The 19,829-nt window shown below is 39.8% G+C and overlaps 1 protein-coding gene across 2 annotated transcripts in view; it reads right to left on the bottom strand.

The window, feature by feature from the left end:
- Positions 1 to 516: 516 nt before the first annotated feature.
- Positions 517 to 19,829, bottom strand: part of TRIP4 (thyroid hormone receptor interactor 4) — a 70,665-nt gene continuing 51,352 nt past the window's right edge. The window contains exons 12-13 of one of the 2 annotated variants that reach the window (XM_040492958.1): positions 9,815 to 9,917; positions 517 to 2,176 (exon numbers count right to left, since the gene is read on the bottom strand). In XM_040492958.1, coding sequence (XP_040348892.1) covers positions 2,109 to 2,176; positions 9,815 to 9,917 — 171 coding nt within the window. In that variant the 3' untranslated portion in view covers positions 517 to 2,108. Of the gene's footprint in view, positions 2,177 to 9,810; positions 9,918 to 10,537; positions 10,643 to 19,829 lie in introns of those variants that run through there. The other variant, XR_005795859.1, reaches the window with a different exon arrangement.

Raw genomic sequence — 19,829 nt, 5'->3', positions numbered from 1 at the left:
AAGAAAACCAGCTCAGAAATGTGAAACTTCCCTCAGGCCAAGCTGTCCCAGAGTTAACAGGGTCAGTGCAAAGTGTTGTAAAGCACTGAAAGGCAATTCCTGGGCGAGTTTGTACTCAGGATGCTAAGAATTTCCACTAGGCTTTAAATTATGCTATTCATCACTGAGCAACTGACGGCCATCTACCCCCAAGTCTCTCCCACACTTCCTCCCGAGTGTCCCACAAATAAAAGAGAGACTTTACACCACCAACCACCACGTGAACTAAAAGGCTTTCACAGTCTAACCATGAAAAGAAGTTTCCAAGTGACTCTGCCATTTACTCATGTGGCACCAGCTGCATATTTTGGATGCTGAGGTGGGTTCTTGTAAATCTGTAATGTTCTTGTAAACTTTCTTATCACAGCACACAAAATGGTTGCATAACCTGAACTCTTGCAGCTCCTGATGTTTTTCTTTAGGTGTACACACACAATCTACCCAGGTGAAAAAAAATCAATCCAGACTCCTCTGTGCTTGAGCTGTCATTCACATAAAAAGGCAGGTAACTTTTTGTGGTTGTTGTTTCCTGGGTCCTTCACCTCCTGCCTTTTGGTTTTATTTTGGTACTCAGAAAACGAGACAATTCCAGTGCAGAATTCAAGATATTACTGCTTGGTAAACTATTAACACAGTGTGGCTTCATTAATAATACTAGGATCTTCAGGAGACCAGAATGAGACTTTTTTTTTTCCCTCTAAAGAAGTACCATTAGCTGTCCTTTCCATTTTCTCTACAGAAGTTGAGCAGGAAAAGAAAGAGAATACTGCATATTGGCATTACCAGAACAAGAATCGGGTAGGTTTTCCCTGGGAATCCAAAGTGATCAGGCCCCCACAAAACCAGTGCCTAGAGCTATGCAACAAGCAGAGTTCACAGTTGAGTGAACATCAATGCATATGAGTGGAGGCATTTCAATGCAAATACATGCTGAATATGAAGGATTAAAGAAAGGGGAAATTAATCTTTTTCATAACACAGGGCACTTTTTTTTTCTCTCCTGCGTGCTCTCTTTTTTAAGTCATGCACACAACTGCTGGAGGGAATCCAACTTCCCTAGTGTGGTGGTGGTGCTTTATAAAAAGCAGAACATACACATTTAAGACCATGAATTTCCTGAGGATGCCAGCAACTGAGATTCTGACAGCTCTGCTGAACAGACTCAGAAAAAAAGTGTTTCACTAAGTAGGGCCAGACTGATGAGTAAAAAATCTCATTTCAAATCAACCTATTTTTTCAAAGCTCACAGCTTCCTGAGGTGTGATGGTTTAAAAGGTTGGGTTTCAGCATTTGGGGGTATATGAATACATTTACTGAAGGGACTTTATTTTTTAGTTTGCTTCTAATTGTCCCATCTAAGTGATGCTTTTGCAATACCCACAAAATAAATAGGGCAGTTTCATGTTGCTTGAGCAAGTAGCTCTATCTTCTCCCAGTCTGATCTTCTTATGTCCTAACATCTCAAACCAAAGAACAAAGTGGCAGCACCTTTTTAGGTTATCACTTAAAAAAAAAAAAAAAAAAATCTGCCAATGAAGGTTATTCAGCTTTTGAAGACTGTTCACTTCAAGACATGTTGGACTAGAGCAAAAAACTTGTTAAAACCCTTTCTGTCCCATCACAGGTATGCATTAAACATAGGATTCCTCAAACACCTTAATACTCTAACCAGACTATTACTTTGAAAAGAAACTTTAAAATTCAAGTGGTCTCTCAAAAAATTGTTAACCTTTGCTAAGAAAGTTCCCAATCTCAAATCCAAGCTTCAGAAAGGAAAGTAATTTCCAACTTGTTCTTTTCTGATACCATTTTGAGAAAAATGTCAAAGACCTAGAATTTTTAAAATAGCATTTTATAAATAATGTATTCAAAGATTTTGACCTACTACATAAAGTAAGAATCCCACTCTTTAAGAAAAATATACAGATTTAGGTAAGAGTCTAAATTCTCAAAGATTCAAGCCTGATGCCAAGCCTTTACATTTCTAATGCTTCAATTCCAAAGGACCAGTGGATAGCAATTTTAGTACACAAAACTCCACTATGCTGTATAGCTCCTTTTCTCCTGGGTCAGACAGCTTTATTCTGCTTCATTAACCCCTTCTTTGCTCCTTGATGGATCTTGGAATCCAGTTTCCCTGTAAAGGAGAAAAAGAAGCCTCATTATTTATTTTTTATATTTGCAATGCAAATCTTTCCTGGCCTCCCAGGTCTTCTGGTTCCTGTTTTCCTGTCACATTCAATTATCTTGCTTCAGGACTTAGACACTTTCAAACTTCAGAGTTTCATTCTGTAAGAATGAGGAAGCAGTGGGAACACTGTTTAAGGACACACAAATGTGGAGACACACACACACACACACACACACACACACGATGAGTATTCATTCGCCTAAAGAATCTAAATCATTAATATTTCTAATTTTGTAGCTAGAAGAAAAGAAACAACACGTTTTTCAGGAGGTCTCATGCTAAGGCAAGTTTGAAAAGAATACACATATATAATAAAGGAAGGCATTTCACACAGTGGGAAACTCATTCCTCTGACCTGTTAACTGGCTGAGCATAATGCATGAACCTCCCTCGCAGTGAGAAAAGCAGTTCAGTTCACCCCTTTGCTGCCTCAGACTTAATAGGGGGAGTGACCTGAAACAGTGGAGTAGAATCCACATGAATGGTTTACTGACAAAGGGCCCCTATCACCAGCTAAGAAGGGCAAAGGTCATAGGCTGTATGACTCTTCTAAGTGTTAAAGTTAGAAAACAAGCAACCTTCCTGTCCCAGGTGACCCTAATGAGAGGTACTTTACTGATGTGGTCCCTGACCTCTGACTCCTCAGATCTACCAGGACGGTTTGGTTCAGTGGTAGCAGCCTTAGGAGCCATCCATCTGATGCATGAAAACAATCTTAACAAAGTTCCTGTCTGTCTTACACATTGATTTCTCCCACAAAGAGTCTCACTTAAGTCAATAGTGATACTGGCACTGAACTGAAACAGAAACAGGTCAGTTTAGCCTCAGCATTACAAAAAAAAAAAAAAAAAAAAAAAGATTAACAAACAAGGAGCTTCCCTTTAAGGCAAGCCAGGTGTACTACAGCCCACACCCATAACTGCCCCCCCCCACATGCTGTCATTTTCATTTGTTATAGTAATCAGGTGTACAAGAAAGAGCAATGGAATAGAAGTCAGGAGACTTGGGTGCTAGTCCATCCCTCTGTGTTATTAACTAGCTGTAAAACCTGGGGCAAGTCATTTAGTCTCTCTAGACTTTAATACTCTCACTTGTCCAACTAAGAATACATGTCTTGACTACTGCAAAAGATTGTGAGAAAATAACCTCAGGGCGCCTGGGTGACTTAATTTCAGCTCAGGTCATGATCCCAGGGTCGTGGAATTGAGCCTCTTATTGAGCACCACCTACACGGAGCATGGAACCTGCTTAACACTCTCATTCTCTCTCTCTCTTGCTCTCTCTCTCTCTCTCTCTCTCTCTCCCCCTCTGCCCATCTCCCCCCACTCATGCTCTCTCTCTCTCAAATAAAATTAAAAAAAAAATTAAAAATAACGTCATCCTAGTTTCCCTTTTTAAGTTTTCTTAAGTTTTGTCTTCTTTTTCTCCTCATCTCTCTACGGGTATACCATCGTCTCTGGAATAACATTACTTCTTTTTCTGGGCTTCCTCAGAAACCATCAGTAAGCAATACCCTGAATGCTATCCACTAGCATTGTCACAATGCTGTTGATTTTAATTTGGGCTTTACAGCACAGAGTATTCCCAGGGATTTAGGAGTCTTTCATCCCCCAGGCTGCCCAGCTGGAAATCTGAAAATGTGCCAGCAATCTGGCAAAAAGCCCTACTACAAGGCAAGTTTGCCTTTATATTCCTAACGCTACCATAGTGAGCATCAAATGGTAGGTGCTCGGTAAATGTGTTCATCAAATGAATTAAACAAAGATGGCAAGGCAGACATTACAAATTCGAAAACCTTTGCACTGTAGGGACTAAGTAACCAAAATTAGCAGATATCAGATAAACACTAAGAGTATCCATTGAAAAGGTGGTGGTACCAGAAGCATAAGGAAGTACTGCCTCTCACTCAACTTTTTAGGACAAGCTAGGACAGAATTCAGAAACCCACTTAGGACTTCACACTTCTAGTTCTCTAGTCCCTGAGACTACCTAGCTGTATGTGAGGAAGTCACCTAGTCACTCTTGTTCTCAGCTTTTTCTATGCCAAGAGGAAATTGGACTATGTTGTACAGGAGGATTCTTCCAGCTCTATGATATTGTGCCCTAAAAATGAAATGTGATTAGAATAATTTGTTTCTGAGGCAATCTGATAAAGTGCAAAGAGCAGGAAAATCAGAGACAGAAAGATGTGAGCAAAATACAACTTCTTTTTTTTTTTTTTTTTTTTTTAAAAAATTTTTTTTTTTTTTTTTGGGATAGAGAGAGACAGAGCATGAACAGGGGAGGGGCAGAGAGAGAGGGAGACACAGAATCGGAAACAGGCTCCAGGCTCCGAGCCATCAGCCCAGAGCCCGACGCGGGGCTCGAACTCCCGGACCGCGAGATCGTGACCTGGCTGAAGTCGGACGCTTAACCGACTGCGCCACCCAGGCGCCCCAAAATACAACTTCTATAAACCTATTTACTCAACTGAAAAGTGAAAGTAGTAAAAAATTCCTAACTTACAAAGTTATTGAGAGAATTACAGCTAACATTAAGTGCTTTCTAAATACAAAGCACTATGCTGTTTTTTAATATACATTAAGTCATTTAATCCAATAACTGAAATACTATATGTTAAAATGCTTCATAAACTCAAAATTCTCTGAAAAAGTAAGGGTAGTCATATTTATGCTGAGGCTTGGGAGTATGTTTCTTACTTATGGTCTCAGTTTACCTTACAACTCTAAGCAAGTCTATTAACTATATGTATTTCAGATTCCTCTTGTAAAAAAAAGAGCCATTACCTTCTTGACACCCTCAAAGCTTTACTGTCTAAGAACATTCCAAGTATGATCTTTGGAAAACTCCAATCTGATTGTGAAAGCCCTCAAGTGAGACCAGCTCAGCTAAGATCAACCCTATGAAGCAAAGCCCTCAATGGATAGGCAAACTAATCCCTGGCTTCAGGGATGATGTCATAAAATGGAAAATAGGAGGAAGGAGATATAAAGGAAGTAGGACTTCTGGAGCATTCCCAGGGATTCAGAAATTCTTTCATCCCCTAGACTGCCTAAGAAAACTATACATGTGCCAGCAATCTGTAAGCTCCTTATAAGTAAGGACTTCTTTACATCCCTAACATCTACCACAGGGACTGCCAACAGTGGCCAGCTTAGGCCAGTTGCAGGCAATAAAGGCAAGGGACTGGGGCCTCTTGCACGAAGAAGCAGTCATCACAGTTCCCCTAAGATGGCAGGAATTTTGAACTAGTTCTAGTTCAGCCTCATCTTTCAAGACTTGGGATCTGGACAGTTAACTACAGTTACATACAGTACACTCTTTTAAAAGCAGAGTGGTAATGCTTAATTTATGTATTTCTCCAATATTTTTACATTTAATACCTACAGCATCTCAGTGTTAACCACATCCTCAATCATGGTGCCTAAGGAAAATCAAATGCATGGGCAGCAAATGGACAATAAGTTAAAAGGGGAAAGAGTATTTGTCATCAATTGATATAACTCTCCTAGGGATTTCCACATGCTTTGCATAACATATAAGGCAGTACTTAAATGCATTTATAGAGCAAGTAGTTCATTTAATGTAAAAAGATTTCCTTTGTCTCTTTGAGCATTTAACCTACTCTATTATACTGTTTTGCATTTCCTAATTTGAACAGACACACAGCCAAATGATATCATATTACACACTGTACTTTTCTGAATGATTTCAAGAAACGGAATTATCCCCAGGTCAAGCAAGCTCAAGTTTATGTGTCCAAAAGCATAAACCAAAATATATGCCTTTACTTCCAGTTATGGAGTGAATAAGTCATGGGAATAAAAGGTACAGCATAGAGAACATAGTCAATGATATCATATTAGTATTATATGGTGACAGATGGTAGCCACACTTGTGATGAGCAGAGCATAATGTATAGGGATGTTGAATCACTATGTTGTAAACTTGAAATTAATGTAACATTGTTGGTCAACTATAGTCAAAAAACTAAAAAATGTATACATACCTTTAAATTTAAGGCATACACACACACACACACACACACACACACACACACACACACACACACACACACACACACACAGGGTACAGCAGGTAAATAGGTTGTATTCTAAAAGCTTATTTGCAAGTCAGAGTTTGGAACTTGGAACATGTCTCATAGAACTAATCTATAAAAGATTCCTAAGCCATCCTACAAAACAAAAACAAGAACAAAAACATTTAAGCCAAAGCACTATACTTGAAGGAGAGTATTATTAATATTATGGACCTTTACCATTTAGTGGAACAATATAGCTAGAAGAAAATGTGAAGCATTACAGATTAACAGCCAACTATGTATTTTCCCCTGTGGCAGTGAGAGTAAAGACTTTTTTCCAGCTGTAAGCTACTGAAGGTGGCTCCTTTGGACTACAAGAAGAAAGTTCTGGCAGAGTCTAAGATTTTAAGAGATGGTAAAGAGGAATGAAGGATGAAGGAATGAAGAGTTACAGGGAATAGAAACTTCACACCAAACTATATCCTCAGGTAGGATGGTTCCCTTTCAATAGAATTTTTTTTTCCAGGGTGCCTGGCTGGCTCAGTCGGTAGTACATATGACCCTTAATGTCACGGTCACGAGTTCAAGCCCCACGTTGGGTGTGGAACCTAAAGAATTTTTTTTTTTTCTGATGCACAAAGGGATTGGTCACCCATTCTTTCATTTTTTCTCTTTAAATTTCGCTTATTTCTGACTGATGTTTGTTTCACTTTGGCCTAACAAGGAAGAAGCTGCGGTCTCACAATTTCTACCTGAAACAAACAGCCCATTTGGCTTTTTAAAGCTTTTAACTACAATCGGGAAAGGACAGAAGGTTACTAAAGCTTTCCTCTAAGAGCATCATTCCTCCCCACCCCTCTACCCCCCACCCCCATTAAACCTTATTGAGAAAAACAGAGGCCATATATGTAGTGAAAGTAGGTCTCTGGGTAGAGAAAGTACTGGAGTAAAACATTTCACAGAAATATCTAAACTGTTTACAGAGAACATTTTCTCACAGATTAAGCAGCAGGTAAAAACCAAGATAGGGGAGGAAGCTAAGAAAAGGTTATGGGGACTAAAGATCAAGTAGCACTGGGTATGGGAGAAAAGACCTAAAATGTTTTCCTGCTACCACCAGTGCTGTTATCAGTGCCTAGAATAAGGTGAGAATGGAACAGGGAGGGATAGAATGCCACAACCAAAAAAGAGGGACAAGAGAAAGATTTAAATACTAAATAGCGGAAGAGTGCCTGGCTGGCTCAGTAGGTAGAGCATGTGACTCTTGATCTTGGGGTTGTGAGTTCAAGCCCCACTTTGAGTCTACAGATTACTTAAAAATAAAATCTTGGGGCACCTGGGTGGCTCAGAATGTTAAACATCCGACTCTTGATTTCAGCTGATGTCATGATCTCACAGTTTGTGGGATCAAGCTCCAAGTTGGCCTCTGTGCTGACAGTGCTGAGCCTGCTTGGGAGTCTCTCTTTCCCTCTCTCTCTGTCCCTCCCCAGCTTGCACTGGCTCATGCTCATTCTCTCTCTCTCTCTCTCTCAAAATAAACTTTATGGGGCGCCTGGGTGGCTCAGTCGGTTGAGCATTTGACTTCAGCTCAGGTCATGATCTCACGGTTCGTGAGTTCAAGCCCCACGTCGGGCTCTGTGCTGACAGCTCAGAGATTGGAGCCTGCTTCAGATTCTGTTTCTCCCTCTCTCTGCCACTCCCCTGCTCACTCTCTATCAAAACTAAACATTAAAAAAAATTAAAAATAAACTTTAAAAAAATAAATAAAATCTTTAGAAAATAATGATGAGATCGATCAATCAATCAATCCTAAATAGTGGAGAGGAAGAAAAAAGTTTCCAGGGCCACTTGGCAACCAGCTGGGATAGTCTGAGTTGAATAATATGTAGAAGTCAAGGGCAACTTATGTTCAGATTTTCTGATATATAGGAATCTAAGGAACATATGTCTCATAAATCATAAGAGTTGCCTGAATTTTGTGATGAATATACATTAATCTAAATTCACAGTCCAAGCATCTTATTTTGTGATCGTAAGCAGTATTACTCAAAGTGTAGTCAGCTGAGCAACAGCATCAGTATCACTTGGAAGAAGGCCCAGGAACCTATGTTTTAACAGCTCTCTAGGTGATTTTTATTTGCAGTACAGTTTGAGAAGTACTTCTCTATAGAACAGATTTATCAAATGGCTAGTTGGTCCCCCAGGTACAGTGTGAGGTAGAATTGTGCACAACCTAAGACAATGCATGCCCCCAAATTATCCAGTTCACAGAATGGGAAAGCAGTGTCACAGAGGCACAAAATAGTAACTGATGTGAGCAAATGGGACAGTTTCTGAGGTTGTTTTTATTTATTTTATTTTATTTTATTTTTTAATGTTTGAGAGAGCGTGCATGAAAGTGGGGGAGGGGCAAACAGAGTGGGGAGGGAGAGAATGTGAAGCAGGCTCATCACTGTCAGCACAGAGCCTTAGTCGGGGCTACATGCCATGAACTGCATTTGCATTATGAGATCATGACCTGAGCTGAAATTAAGAGTCAAGACACTTAACCAACTGAGCCACCCAGGCGCCCCAAGGTTGTTTTTAAAAATAAGTTAGGCAGAAAGACTACCACTATGTATTTCCTGAGATAGCTTTGAAACAGAAGAGGCTGAGGTAGGACAAGACAGAGGAAGAGAAGTTAGTAGTAGTAGAAGAGTTAGATATTGAAAAAGTAAAGTCAACAAAAAGTGATTAAGAAGTGAATATGCAAGGATGCCTGGGTGGCTCAGTTGGTTGAGCGTCCAACTCTTGGTTTCAGCTCAGGTCACCATCTCAAGTTTTGTGAGTTTAAGCCCCACATCGGGCTCTATGCTGGCAGTGTGGAGCCTGCTTGGGATTCTCTGTCTCCCTCTCTCTATGCCCCTCCCTCACTCTCGCTGTCTCTGTCTCTCTCAGGATAAATAAACTTCTAAAAATAAAATAAAAAGAAGTGAATATGCAGGAATTCAAAGAGGGTACTATAATCATAAATACATAAAGCAAAAGTTACAGAAAAAATAAATCATCGAGAGGTTTCAAAGAGAGGGCTAGGTTAGAGCTTTAGGAACCAGTAATCAAGGGCAAACTGGGAAGTGGAGCCTCCAAAACACTCAAAAAATAGACACACAAACTTCAGTCTTATTCTTGGATTGAAGACTGAAGAACAATGAATAAAGGTCATTATTGCCATTGGCATTGGCTTACTACTTCCTTTAATGAGCAGTGCAGCAGAGCAGAGCATACTCTTTTGGCTGACAAATGAGGATTTTAAATGTAATGGGATCTTAAATGCAAGTTTAGAGTGATTCACTAGCATACCATTAACTGTGGATCAACGTACACTTTGGTAAGGCTATATTGTAGTTAACTTAACATTAAAGTTATCACTAAATATAATCATATTAACCCTCCAATACTTGACATGCCATAAAACAGAGGAAGAAGAGATTTTTAAAAAGTTGAGCAAGTGAGACACAAGACACAAAGAAAAGAAAATTAGACCATCAAAGTTTGTGACTTACAGATTTTTGGATTTCCTTTAATAGGAAACTTCACAATCATTTCCTGGGGATTTGTGCAGATGAAAACAAATGGAGAATCAGATTCTTGACTCATGTCTGGATACTGTGAAATATAAAAATAACAAGTTCAGACTAGTTGGGACAAATTTTGAATTTCAAGGAGATTAAAGGATGTCCCAGATTTCACCTCAACATTCTGATGATAGCACTCTCCATTTCAGTCAGGTAAAGAGGATTATGCTTAGCAAGCAAGAACAAACCTTCACCTTTCCCCAGGCCTTAGCACAGTGGTCTTATGCAATCTATTGCCTGCCATTTCTGACTTCCTCTAATGGGAACTTCTTTAAAAAAGAATACCTGATATCTTCCCAGAAGAAACAAAACTGACTGTTCTTTTTCTTTTTTTAAGTTTATTTATTTAAGTAATCTCTACATACAACGTGGGGCTCGAACCCACAAACCTGAGATCAAGAAAAAACTGACTGTTCTTTTAACATAAGTGACTGAGAGTTGGGAGAGTCACAGGTCTCCTTCTGGAACATCGGGCACCCCCTAGGTTAACTCAAGTAAAACACTGGAAGATTTAAGAAAAATAGAACATTTGTGGAAATTCTGCAAGAAATAATCAACAGAGCCCTTCTTTCACTAAAAGGAAGGAAGATGATTCATTCTGAAAGGTATGAACATGCAAAAGCTGTTTTGCTGGATGCATTCCAGACTTACTTAGGGTGAAAAGGTAACTGGTAGAGCAATTCTGAAAATTATTTAGAAGCCTCCTTTGGATCTCTCATCACAAATCTGTGTGAATACTTAGGACTTGTATTCCTTCTGCAAAGACAGACACAGAACCTGGAGTAAGACTATGCTGGCCACATAATTACAATTTAAGGAACAACTGAGGGTTGGCAGAAAGTGCTCTCTAGCAATGCCCAACTGATTTGTTGTTTCATTATTTCCTACCTTGGGATGTCTTGTATTTAGCATGTTTGACAAATATGACTCATAGGCTGACTACAACTATGGGTCAGACTTCATTCCCAGAGGAGCCTTTCTCCTAGTAGCTACCATCCTAGGTACGCACTTATTTTCCTCTCTTAGTCACCTGCTAAGATATACCCTCTAAAGACCTAAGGCTCTAAAGTAGAAATGGAGGTTTCAGTAAAATAAGAAAATTCTAATTTCTCTGTAACTAGTGGAAGCATAAACAGTTAAAACTTCTTTATTGACCACTTGACCACTCTGTCTTAGGTGGTAGGTAACGCTATGGAGAAAACAGAGGAATTTTAGCAGCTTTTGGTCCTGCCCACATACCATGGCTTTCAGTGTGGGACAGGTGTGGCATGTACTTTGATAAAACATAGCTTAATATCAAGCATCAGACACAATTATATTCTGAGGCAGGATCAAAATGTTCATGACAGAAAAGAAAGACTGAAGATGAGAAGGAAAATCCTCTTCTTTCCTTATCCCCTGGATCTTTAGAACTCAAAGAAAAGCAGGTTCCAGCTGTTACTGCTGAGGTGCTTTGGCACGAATAAAACCAGAGGCTGCCATCAAGATCTTTCAACCTAATTCTACAGAGGGCAAAACAGCAGCAGTCACAATTTCCATCTCCAATTTTCTTCCTCTCCCCTCTGTGTCTTAGAGTATTGAGGCAGAGGACAGGCTGCCAGGACCTCATGGCTCTGCTTTTCTGGAACTACAAGCTATTTCAGTCATCCTCTCCTCTTTTTCCTGCATCAATAAATGTTCCCTCTCTACTGAACCAATCCCATTAACAAACATAACTTCTGTAATGTCTGCCATAAAGCAAAAACTCTCCAGATCTCGCATTCTCAAGCTACTGCCCCATTTCTGATTCTCTTTACAACAAAATTCATTAAGAGATTGTGCTCTCTGCTTCAAATTCGTCTGTTTTTTTCTTGAATTCACTATAAACAGACTTTCACTCCCATCACTCCACCAAAATCATTCTTCATCAACTAAAGGTCATTGTTCACTTCCATGTTACTAAATCAAATGGTCACTTTTTCAGTTCTCATCTTAATTGATCTATTTGTAGAATCTGACAGAATTCTTCTCTCCCCCCTTCTTGAACACATTTCTCACTTGGCTTCCAGGATATCATTCTCTTCCTGGTTTTGCTATTTTACTGATTGCTCATTTCCCCATCCTTTAAATGTTGGGAGTGCTTCAGGGGTCAGGCCTCAGACCTCTTCTCTCTCTACATTCACAACCTTGGGGATTTCCTTCAATCTCAAGAGTTAAAAAATAAGGTCCTGAATTTCTAACTACGAGAGGTGATGGATGTTAATTAAATTTATTGTGGTAATCATTTTGCAACATATATATGTATCAAATCCTTCTGCTGTACACCCTACACTAATACAATGTTATGTGTCAATTATATCTCAATAAAACTGGGGAAAAAATGAGGTCCTGAAAGTAAAAACCTAAACCACAATGAGACACTAGTTCATGCTCAAGAAATGACTACAATAAAACAAAATAAAACAAAAACAAAAAACATGGAAAATAACAAGTGCTACTAAGGATGTGAAAGAATTAGAACCCTCATGCATTGCTGGTGTGAATGTAAAATGGTGCAGCTGGAGTGGGAAACAGTGTGGTGGTTCTTCAAAGAATTAAAGCAATTCCACTTACGTGTATATACCCAAAAGAATTCAAAGTAGGGACTCACATACTTGTGTACCAACATTCATAGCACCATGATTCACAATACCCAATAGTATCCACAATCCAAATGTTCATCAGCAGATGAACAAAATATCGTACATATGTACAGTGGAATATTATTCAGTCTTAAAAAAGAATCGAATTCTGATATATGCTACAACATGGATGAATCTTGAAATACTATCCTAAGCGAAATAAATCATGCAAAAGGACAAATATTGCATGATTCTACCTATATTAGGTACTTAGGATAAGCAAATTCATAGAGAAAAAATAGAGGTTACCAGGGGGTGGGGGGAGGAGAAACAAGGAGTTATTATTTAATGAGTACAGAGTTTCTGTTTGAGATGATGAAAAAATTCTGGTGGATAATGGTGATGGGTTGTACAACACTGTAAAAGTACTTAATGCCACTGAATTGTATACCTAAAAATGGTTAAAATGGTAAGTTGCAGGTTATATATTTTATCACAATACAAACAAAATTTTAAAAAGATCGATCAAGATCCTGAATTCTTTTCTAAACCTGCTCCTGTCTTATCCATACCCCCTTTAAAATGAGTGAATGATCCCATCTTTCCAGTGGTTCAGGCCAAAACCCCCACAATCAACCCACTGAGAAATCCTGTTAACTCTACCTTCAAAGGATGTCCAATACCTCACCATTTCCTAAAACCTCTATAGCTACTCCCTGATCCAAGCCATCATAATGTTTCCTTGGATTACTACAATAATCTAATTGGTCTGTTTCTGCCCTTAACCTCTTTCTTTTCTATTTTTAACACAGCAGTCAGAACTATTTAAAAAAATATATCAGATCATGTCACTCCTCTGCTTAAAACTCTCCAGTGGCTTTTCATCTCATTCAGAATAAAAGCCTAAATCCTTACTGTGACCTTCAGGTCCCTAGACAATCTGGCCCCCCATTTTCTTTCTTTCTTTCTTTTTTTTTTTTTAATTTTTAATGTTTATTTATTTCTGAGAGAGACAGAGTGTGAGCAGGGGAGGGGCAGAGAGAGAGGGAGACAGAATCCAAAGCACACTCCAGGCTCCGAGCTGTCAGCACAGAGCCAGACGTGAGGCTTGAACTCACAGACCGCAAGATGCTGACCTGACCTGAGCTGAAGCTGGACGCTTAACCGACTAAGCCACCCAGGTGCCCGTGGCCCATTTTCTGACACGTTTTTCTACTACTTTCACCCCAACTTTCACTCCACTGTAGCCACAATGGCTTGTTGTTCCTGTCTCTGGGTCTTTCCACTTGCCTAGTCCCTCTTCCTGGAATGCTCTACCCCCTAGCCCAGATATCCACCTAGCTTCTTCTCTCTTTCTTCAGAACTTTATTTAAATGTCAACTTTGCAGTAAGTTTTCCCTCATCATTCTATTTAAAATCGGAGCACCAAACTCCTCACAAACTTGACACTCTCAACCCCTCTCTCCTTTTTTTTTTCTTACAGCACTTACCATCATCTGATACTACATAACTTTACTTATTTAAATTTTTAAAAGATTTTATTTTTAAGTCATCTCTACACCCAACATGGGCCTTAAATTCATAACCTATAAGCTTCCAACTTCGGCTCAGGTCATGATCTCACAACTTGCGTGCTCAAGCCCTGCGCCAAGCTCTGTGCTGCCAGGTCAGAGCTTGGAGCTTGCTTTGGATTCTGCTTTCCTCTCTCTCTGCCCCTCACCCACTTGTACTCTCTCGCTCTCAAAAATAAACATTAAAAAATTTTTTTTTTTTAAATTCACAACCTAGAGATCAAGAGTTGCGTGTTCTACCAACTGAGCCAGTCAAGTGCCCCTAAAAATTTAAATATGGCTTCCCTTTACTAGGATGACAGCTCCATGAAGGCAAGGATTTTTGTCTGTTTTGTTTATTCCTAAGCACTTTGAATCATGCCTGACACACAGTAGGCAACCAATAATTATTTGTTGAATTTGGGGCATTTGGGTGGCTCAATTGGTTAAGTGTCCAACTCTTGATCTCAGCTCAGGTCGTGATCTCAGGGTCATGGGTTCAAGCCCCATGTTGGGTTCTATGCTGACAGCTCAGAGCCTGGAGCCTGCTTCAGATTCTGTGTCTCCCTCTCTCTCTGCCTCTCCCCCACTCACACTCTGTCTCTCAAAAATGAATAAATGTTAAAAAAAATTAAATTTTTTGTTGTTATTGAATTAAAGAACAATGAATTTGTCAACTTGTGCATTAAGGTTATCTTTTTTTAATTTTTTTTTTTAACATTTATTTTTGAGACAGAGAGAGACAGAGCATGAACAGGGGGAGGGTCAGAGAGAGAGGGAGACACAGAATCTGAAACAGGCTCCAGGCTCTGAGCTGTCAGCACAGAGCCTGACACTGGGCTCCAACCCACGGACCACCGGATCATGACCTGAGCCGAAGTCGGACGCTTAACCGACTGAGCCACCCAGGCGCCCCTAAGGTTATCTTAATCATGCTAAATACACACAGGCTGGGAACTAGACACTCTTAGGATGATAGCCCTGGGTAAAAGCAGGTGCTATCCTATAATCTGTTACCACCCCCCTCCCCCCGCCAAGATAAATTAGAACTCTTAGCAAGTGGGCCAATAAGGCCTTATGTTTAATATAAACTACCCTGACATATATTAATAGAGTAAGCAAATGTCAAATAATGGGGAAAATGATGGACAAATGAAATTATAGAACAAGAGGTTTATGGGACCCATTCTTGCTTCACAATAAAGATAAATATCAAGAGGCGCCTGGGTGACACAGTCAGTTAAGCGTCCGATTTCAGCCAGGTCACGATCTCGCGGTCCGTGAGTTCGAGCCCCGCGTCGGGCTCTGGGCTGATGGCTCAGAGCCTAGAGCCTGTTTCCGATTCTGTGTCTCCCTCTCTCTCTGCCCCTTCCCTGTTCATGCTCTGTCTCTCTCTGTCCCAAAAATAAATAAACGTTGAAAAAAAAAATTAAAAAAAAAAAAAAAGATAAACATCAAAATCAACTTTCCAAACTTAATCTAAATCCAAGTTTTATGTGAATATCTCTTTTCCCAAACTATTACTGAACTTCAGGAGGCTTACAAGAAACAGAGCTGACGAGCAAAGCAGCCTGCAAAAAAATAAAGCAAAGGCCTATGTGTTGGGAAAAGGGGTAGAATACATTAAAGCAAAGTCAGTTTGGCACAGCCTCAGTACCTCCAGAAAAGCATAATCACTGCAACTGGGGTCTGGACACTATGGACCACATTAAACACTGACAAGTCAGTGACTTACAAGAAAGGGATTTTGGTCTGAGAGTAAAAAGACAAAAATGCACCTGATGGAGAGAAAAGTAAATTAGGGGCACCTGGCTGGCTCAGTCAGTAGAGCACATGACTCTTGATCCTTGGGGTAGCGAGTTCAAGCCCCACATTGAGTGCAGAGCTTGTTTTAAAAAAGAGAAAAGTAAATTAAGAGAAGGTTCATATTTAGAAACAGTGTGAATAAACTCCGGACGCTACAGTAAGGGTCAATGAGAGCACATCAGACAGGTTAGGGAATGTGGATTTTAAGATCAGGCAACTCAAAGCAACCATTCAAATTCAGTAACAGATTCCTCAGGAAGTTGCTGCTGTTCTTGGCTATGAAAACATGACTCCTATCACCTGGTTTCCAGCCTGATGAGTGGGGGAGGTGGGCCTACTCTTCTTTCATGCCTCATAAATTTCATAGCTGTCTAACATAACAGGTAATTAACTACTAAACAGCCATTTTCTTCTCTTCTCCAGAGGGAAATTGTTCACCAGTCGTTTAGAAAACATTTCTTTTGCCATTTTCATAAGAGAAAAAAAAAGGTTAGTAGTTTTTGGCAATCACTACTAATTCAGAGTCAAGTGGCCATTTTCACCAACTCTGCAAGCCTCCATTTAGTCCTTGTACTGAAATGATCAGTAACTCCTAAATGATGCCACTCTTGACAACAAATCCCCAGATGACCTATAAATCTTATACCTGTCTCCAGAGGACTAACAGCTACCACAAACAGTTAAGAAAGAACTCACTGACAAAAAACATATATTTGCTGTAGGTTTTCTTGGTTTAAACTTTGGGGAACTAGACAGGACATGAAATCAGGCTCTGAAATCTAGTTAGCTGAAAACCAACTCCACGAAGATTGAGGTGATAATACTCAGAAAGAGAGAAGGAAATAAGTCTGATAAAAAGGCTACAAGTAAAACAGATCCAAAGAAGCATATCCTGAAAGCAATTCTCTAATAGTTCTCTAATAGTTCTTGTTTACCTTTTCTGTTAAAGCAATTCAACAAGTCTACAGGACACACAACTAGTACCTTAGGCCCCACTATACTGGAGGATAAAACTTTTCTCACATCAGAATAACATAGGAGTAGTGATGCTCTGACAAGATGACAACTGTATATTTGACTGGAGTTGGATAGAGACCAAGCCAGCTGGCCCAATATGGGATCACTGAATTCCCACGTACAAGTACCCAAATCAAATCATGTGCTCAGTATAGGGGCGCTTGAGTGGCTTAATCAGTTAAGCATCAGACTCTTGCTTTCGTTTCAGGTCGTGATCTCAAGGTTTTTGAGTTTGAGCCCTGCAATGGGCTCTGAGCTGATAGGGCAGAGTCTGCTTGGGATTCTCTCTTTCTCTCTCTCTCTGCCCCTCCCCTGCTTTCTCTCTCTCTCTCTCTCTCTCTCTCTCTCTCTCTCAAAACTAAACATTTTTTTTTAATAATCATGTACTCAGTATCAAAGATGGAGGGATTGCAGCTCAAGGCTACAGAGTTCATATTTGCTCCAGGTGAAAAGAATAATATGCAGCTTAAGGGTCTTACAGCCATTTGTGGAAGATGACCTAGTTGAAGCCACACAGCATTGGTTTCCTGGTCCCATCCTACTCACAGTTAAGTTTTCACTGTGGCTTTCTGTGCCCTTTGGAATTCTATGCTAGAACCTCCATACACAAGAGAACCTAAGCAAGTGTATTTTCTCTAAAATTAACTGCATAGCTTTTCTGCCTTCTTTAAGACCTAAATGGGAATCACCCACTCATAACAGTTATTTTTGGTCTTAAATTTCCTATAGCAGGTTTTCACTCCAACTTAAACTAGTGAGAACCAAAAGAAAATTACTCTTAATTAAAGATACTATGTTGTAAGGTCCTTTAACCATTGAAGTCTACATTTGGGACTAATAACTCAGAATGCTAAAACTCCTCTTAAGGGATAGGACTATTTTAGAATTTATCTCCCAACGGGAGATAACTTAACTGAGAACAACTGTTTTGAGGCACAGTTCAGAACATCCTTTGACATCAGTTAACATACCAAGGTAAGATAACTGTCAGGCAAACTGGTGCTATTAACAGTAACAATATGCCTTTATTGAATGATATTTGTCTTTGAGAACAAAACAGATTAAAACATTTTAAACTATCCAAATAAAAAATCATAACACTGTATGTTAACTATACCGGAATTAAATGTTTTTTTTTTTAATTTTATTTTTAAGTGATCTCTACATCCAACATGGAACTGAAACTCACAACCCCAAAAATGAGAGTCACATGCTCTCCCAACTGAGCCAGTCAGGCAACCCTGGAATTAAAATTCTTCTTTTTTATCATAAAAAAATTGATTTTTGTATGGTGATTACATATTATAGTACTTCTTCCCTTTACTGCTATAATATAGGTTTTCTTTTTTTTTTCAACGTTTATTTATTTTTGGGACAGAGACAGAGCATGAACGGGGGAGGGGCAGAGAGAGAGGGAGACACAGAATCGGAAACAGGCTCCAGGCTCCGAGCCATCAGCCCAGAGCCCGACGCGGGGCTCGAACTCACGGACCGCGAGATCGTGACCTGGCTGAAGTCGGACGCTCAACCGACTGCGCCACCCAGGCGCCCCAATATAATATAGGTTTTCTTTACCACAGGTCATTTATTTCAAAGTTATTTATCTTAAAAGAATATTTTCTCTCTTTTCCTTAAAGTTTTGTTATTTATTTTGAGAGAGAGAGAGGCAGAAAGAGAGGGAGAGAATCCCAAGCAGGCTCTGAGCCATCAGTGCAGAGCCCCATGTGGGGTTCAAACCCAGAAACCATGAGATCATGGTCTGAGCTGAAATCAAAAGCTGGACATTTAACTGACTGAGCTATGCAGGTGCCTCAAGAAAATTCTTTTTTTGTACACTCCATGTGGACTAATGATACTACCATTCACCCAATTGCCAGAGCCCAAAACCCAAGTTTATCTTAGATTTCTTTCTCTTATCTTTCATATCCAATCAAATCACCAAGTCCTATAGACTTTACCTCCTAAACATTTCAATCATCTGTTCCTTTCTGCCCAACTCATCTGCCAGAGCAATAATAGAAATATGAACACAGTAGCCCAGGGAAGGAAGTGATTAGTCTTGTCAGGGAGGAGGAAATGGACTGAGGTCTAGGAAGACACTACAGAGAGTGACATCTGAGTTGTTTAAAAGGATGAATATGAACTATCCTGGTGGAGAAGAGCATGGTGACCTGATAAAGGATGGCATACTGAGGAAGACAAATTCTTTCTTCAGGACTCACCTTTTTTAGAAGCTTCCTTAACCTTCTCCACCCCGCCCCCAGTCAAGCTGCGTTAGGAGTTAGGGCCTCTCACACATTCCTTTTTCATATGATAATTAGTATGGTTGGGTTTTCTTGTCTCAGTCTCTTCTAGTAGACTGAAAGATCCAGAAAGATGAAGTATCTGTTAAAACTCTGGATCCTTAGTCTTTTTTTTTTTTTTTTAATGTTTACTTATCCTTGACAGAGAGAGTGAGACAGAGCGTGAGTGGGGGAGGGCCAGAGAGAGGAAGACACAGAATGGGTAGCAGGCTCCAGGCTCTGAGCTGTCAGCACAGAGCCCAACACGAGGCTTGAATCATGAACATGAGAACATGACCTGAGCCGAAGTTGGATGCTCAACCAACTGAGCCACCCAGGCGCCCCTGGATCCTTAGTCTTTAGTGCAGTTCCTGGCACATGACAGATGGTCAGTCAATACTTACTGAATGTATGATTGTATAACATTCCAAGCAATAAAATCTTAGATAATTTGCTACCTGGTTCATACAGTAGACTAGGTGAAAAATTAAGAAGTCTTGAACAGATTGCAAGAAGATACCAAGGCTACAGCAGATTCCTTCTAGATCAAGCAGACCACTTTCTCTCTAAGCCTCAGTTTACTTACAGGTAACATGAAGGTGTCACATTAAGTGAATGATTCTACTTACATAAAACCTCTTACATCTATTCCCCTCTTGTCTAATTTCACTGGCATTATCCTAGAACA

Source organism: Herpailurus yagouaroundi, unplaced genomic scaffold (assembly GCF_014898765.1).
Source record: "Herpailurus yagouaroundi ecotype Mexico unplaced genomic scaffold, PumYag 184, whole genome shotgun sequence".
Classification (NCBI taxonomy): domain Eukaryota; kingdom Metazoa; phylum Chordata; class Mammalia; order Carnivora; family Felidae; genus Herpailurus; species Herpailurus yagouaroundi.
This window is presented reverse-complemented; position numbering and strand designations above follow the sequence as displayed.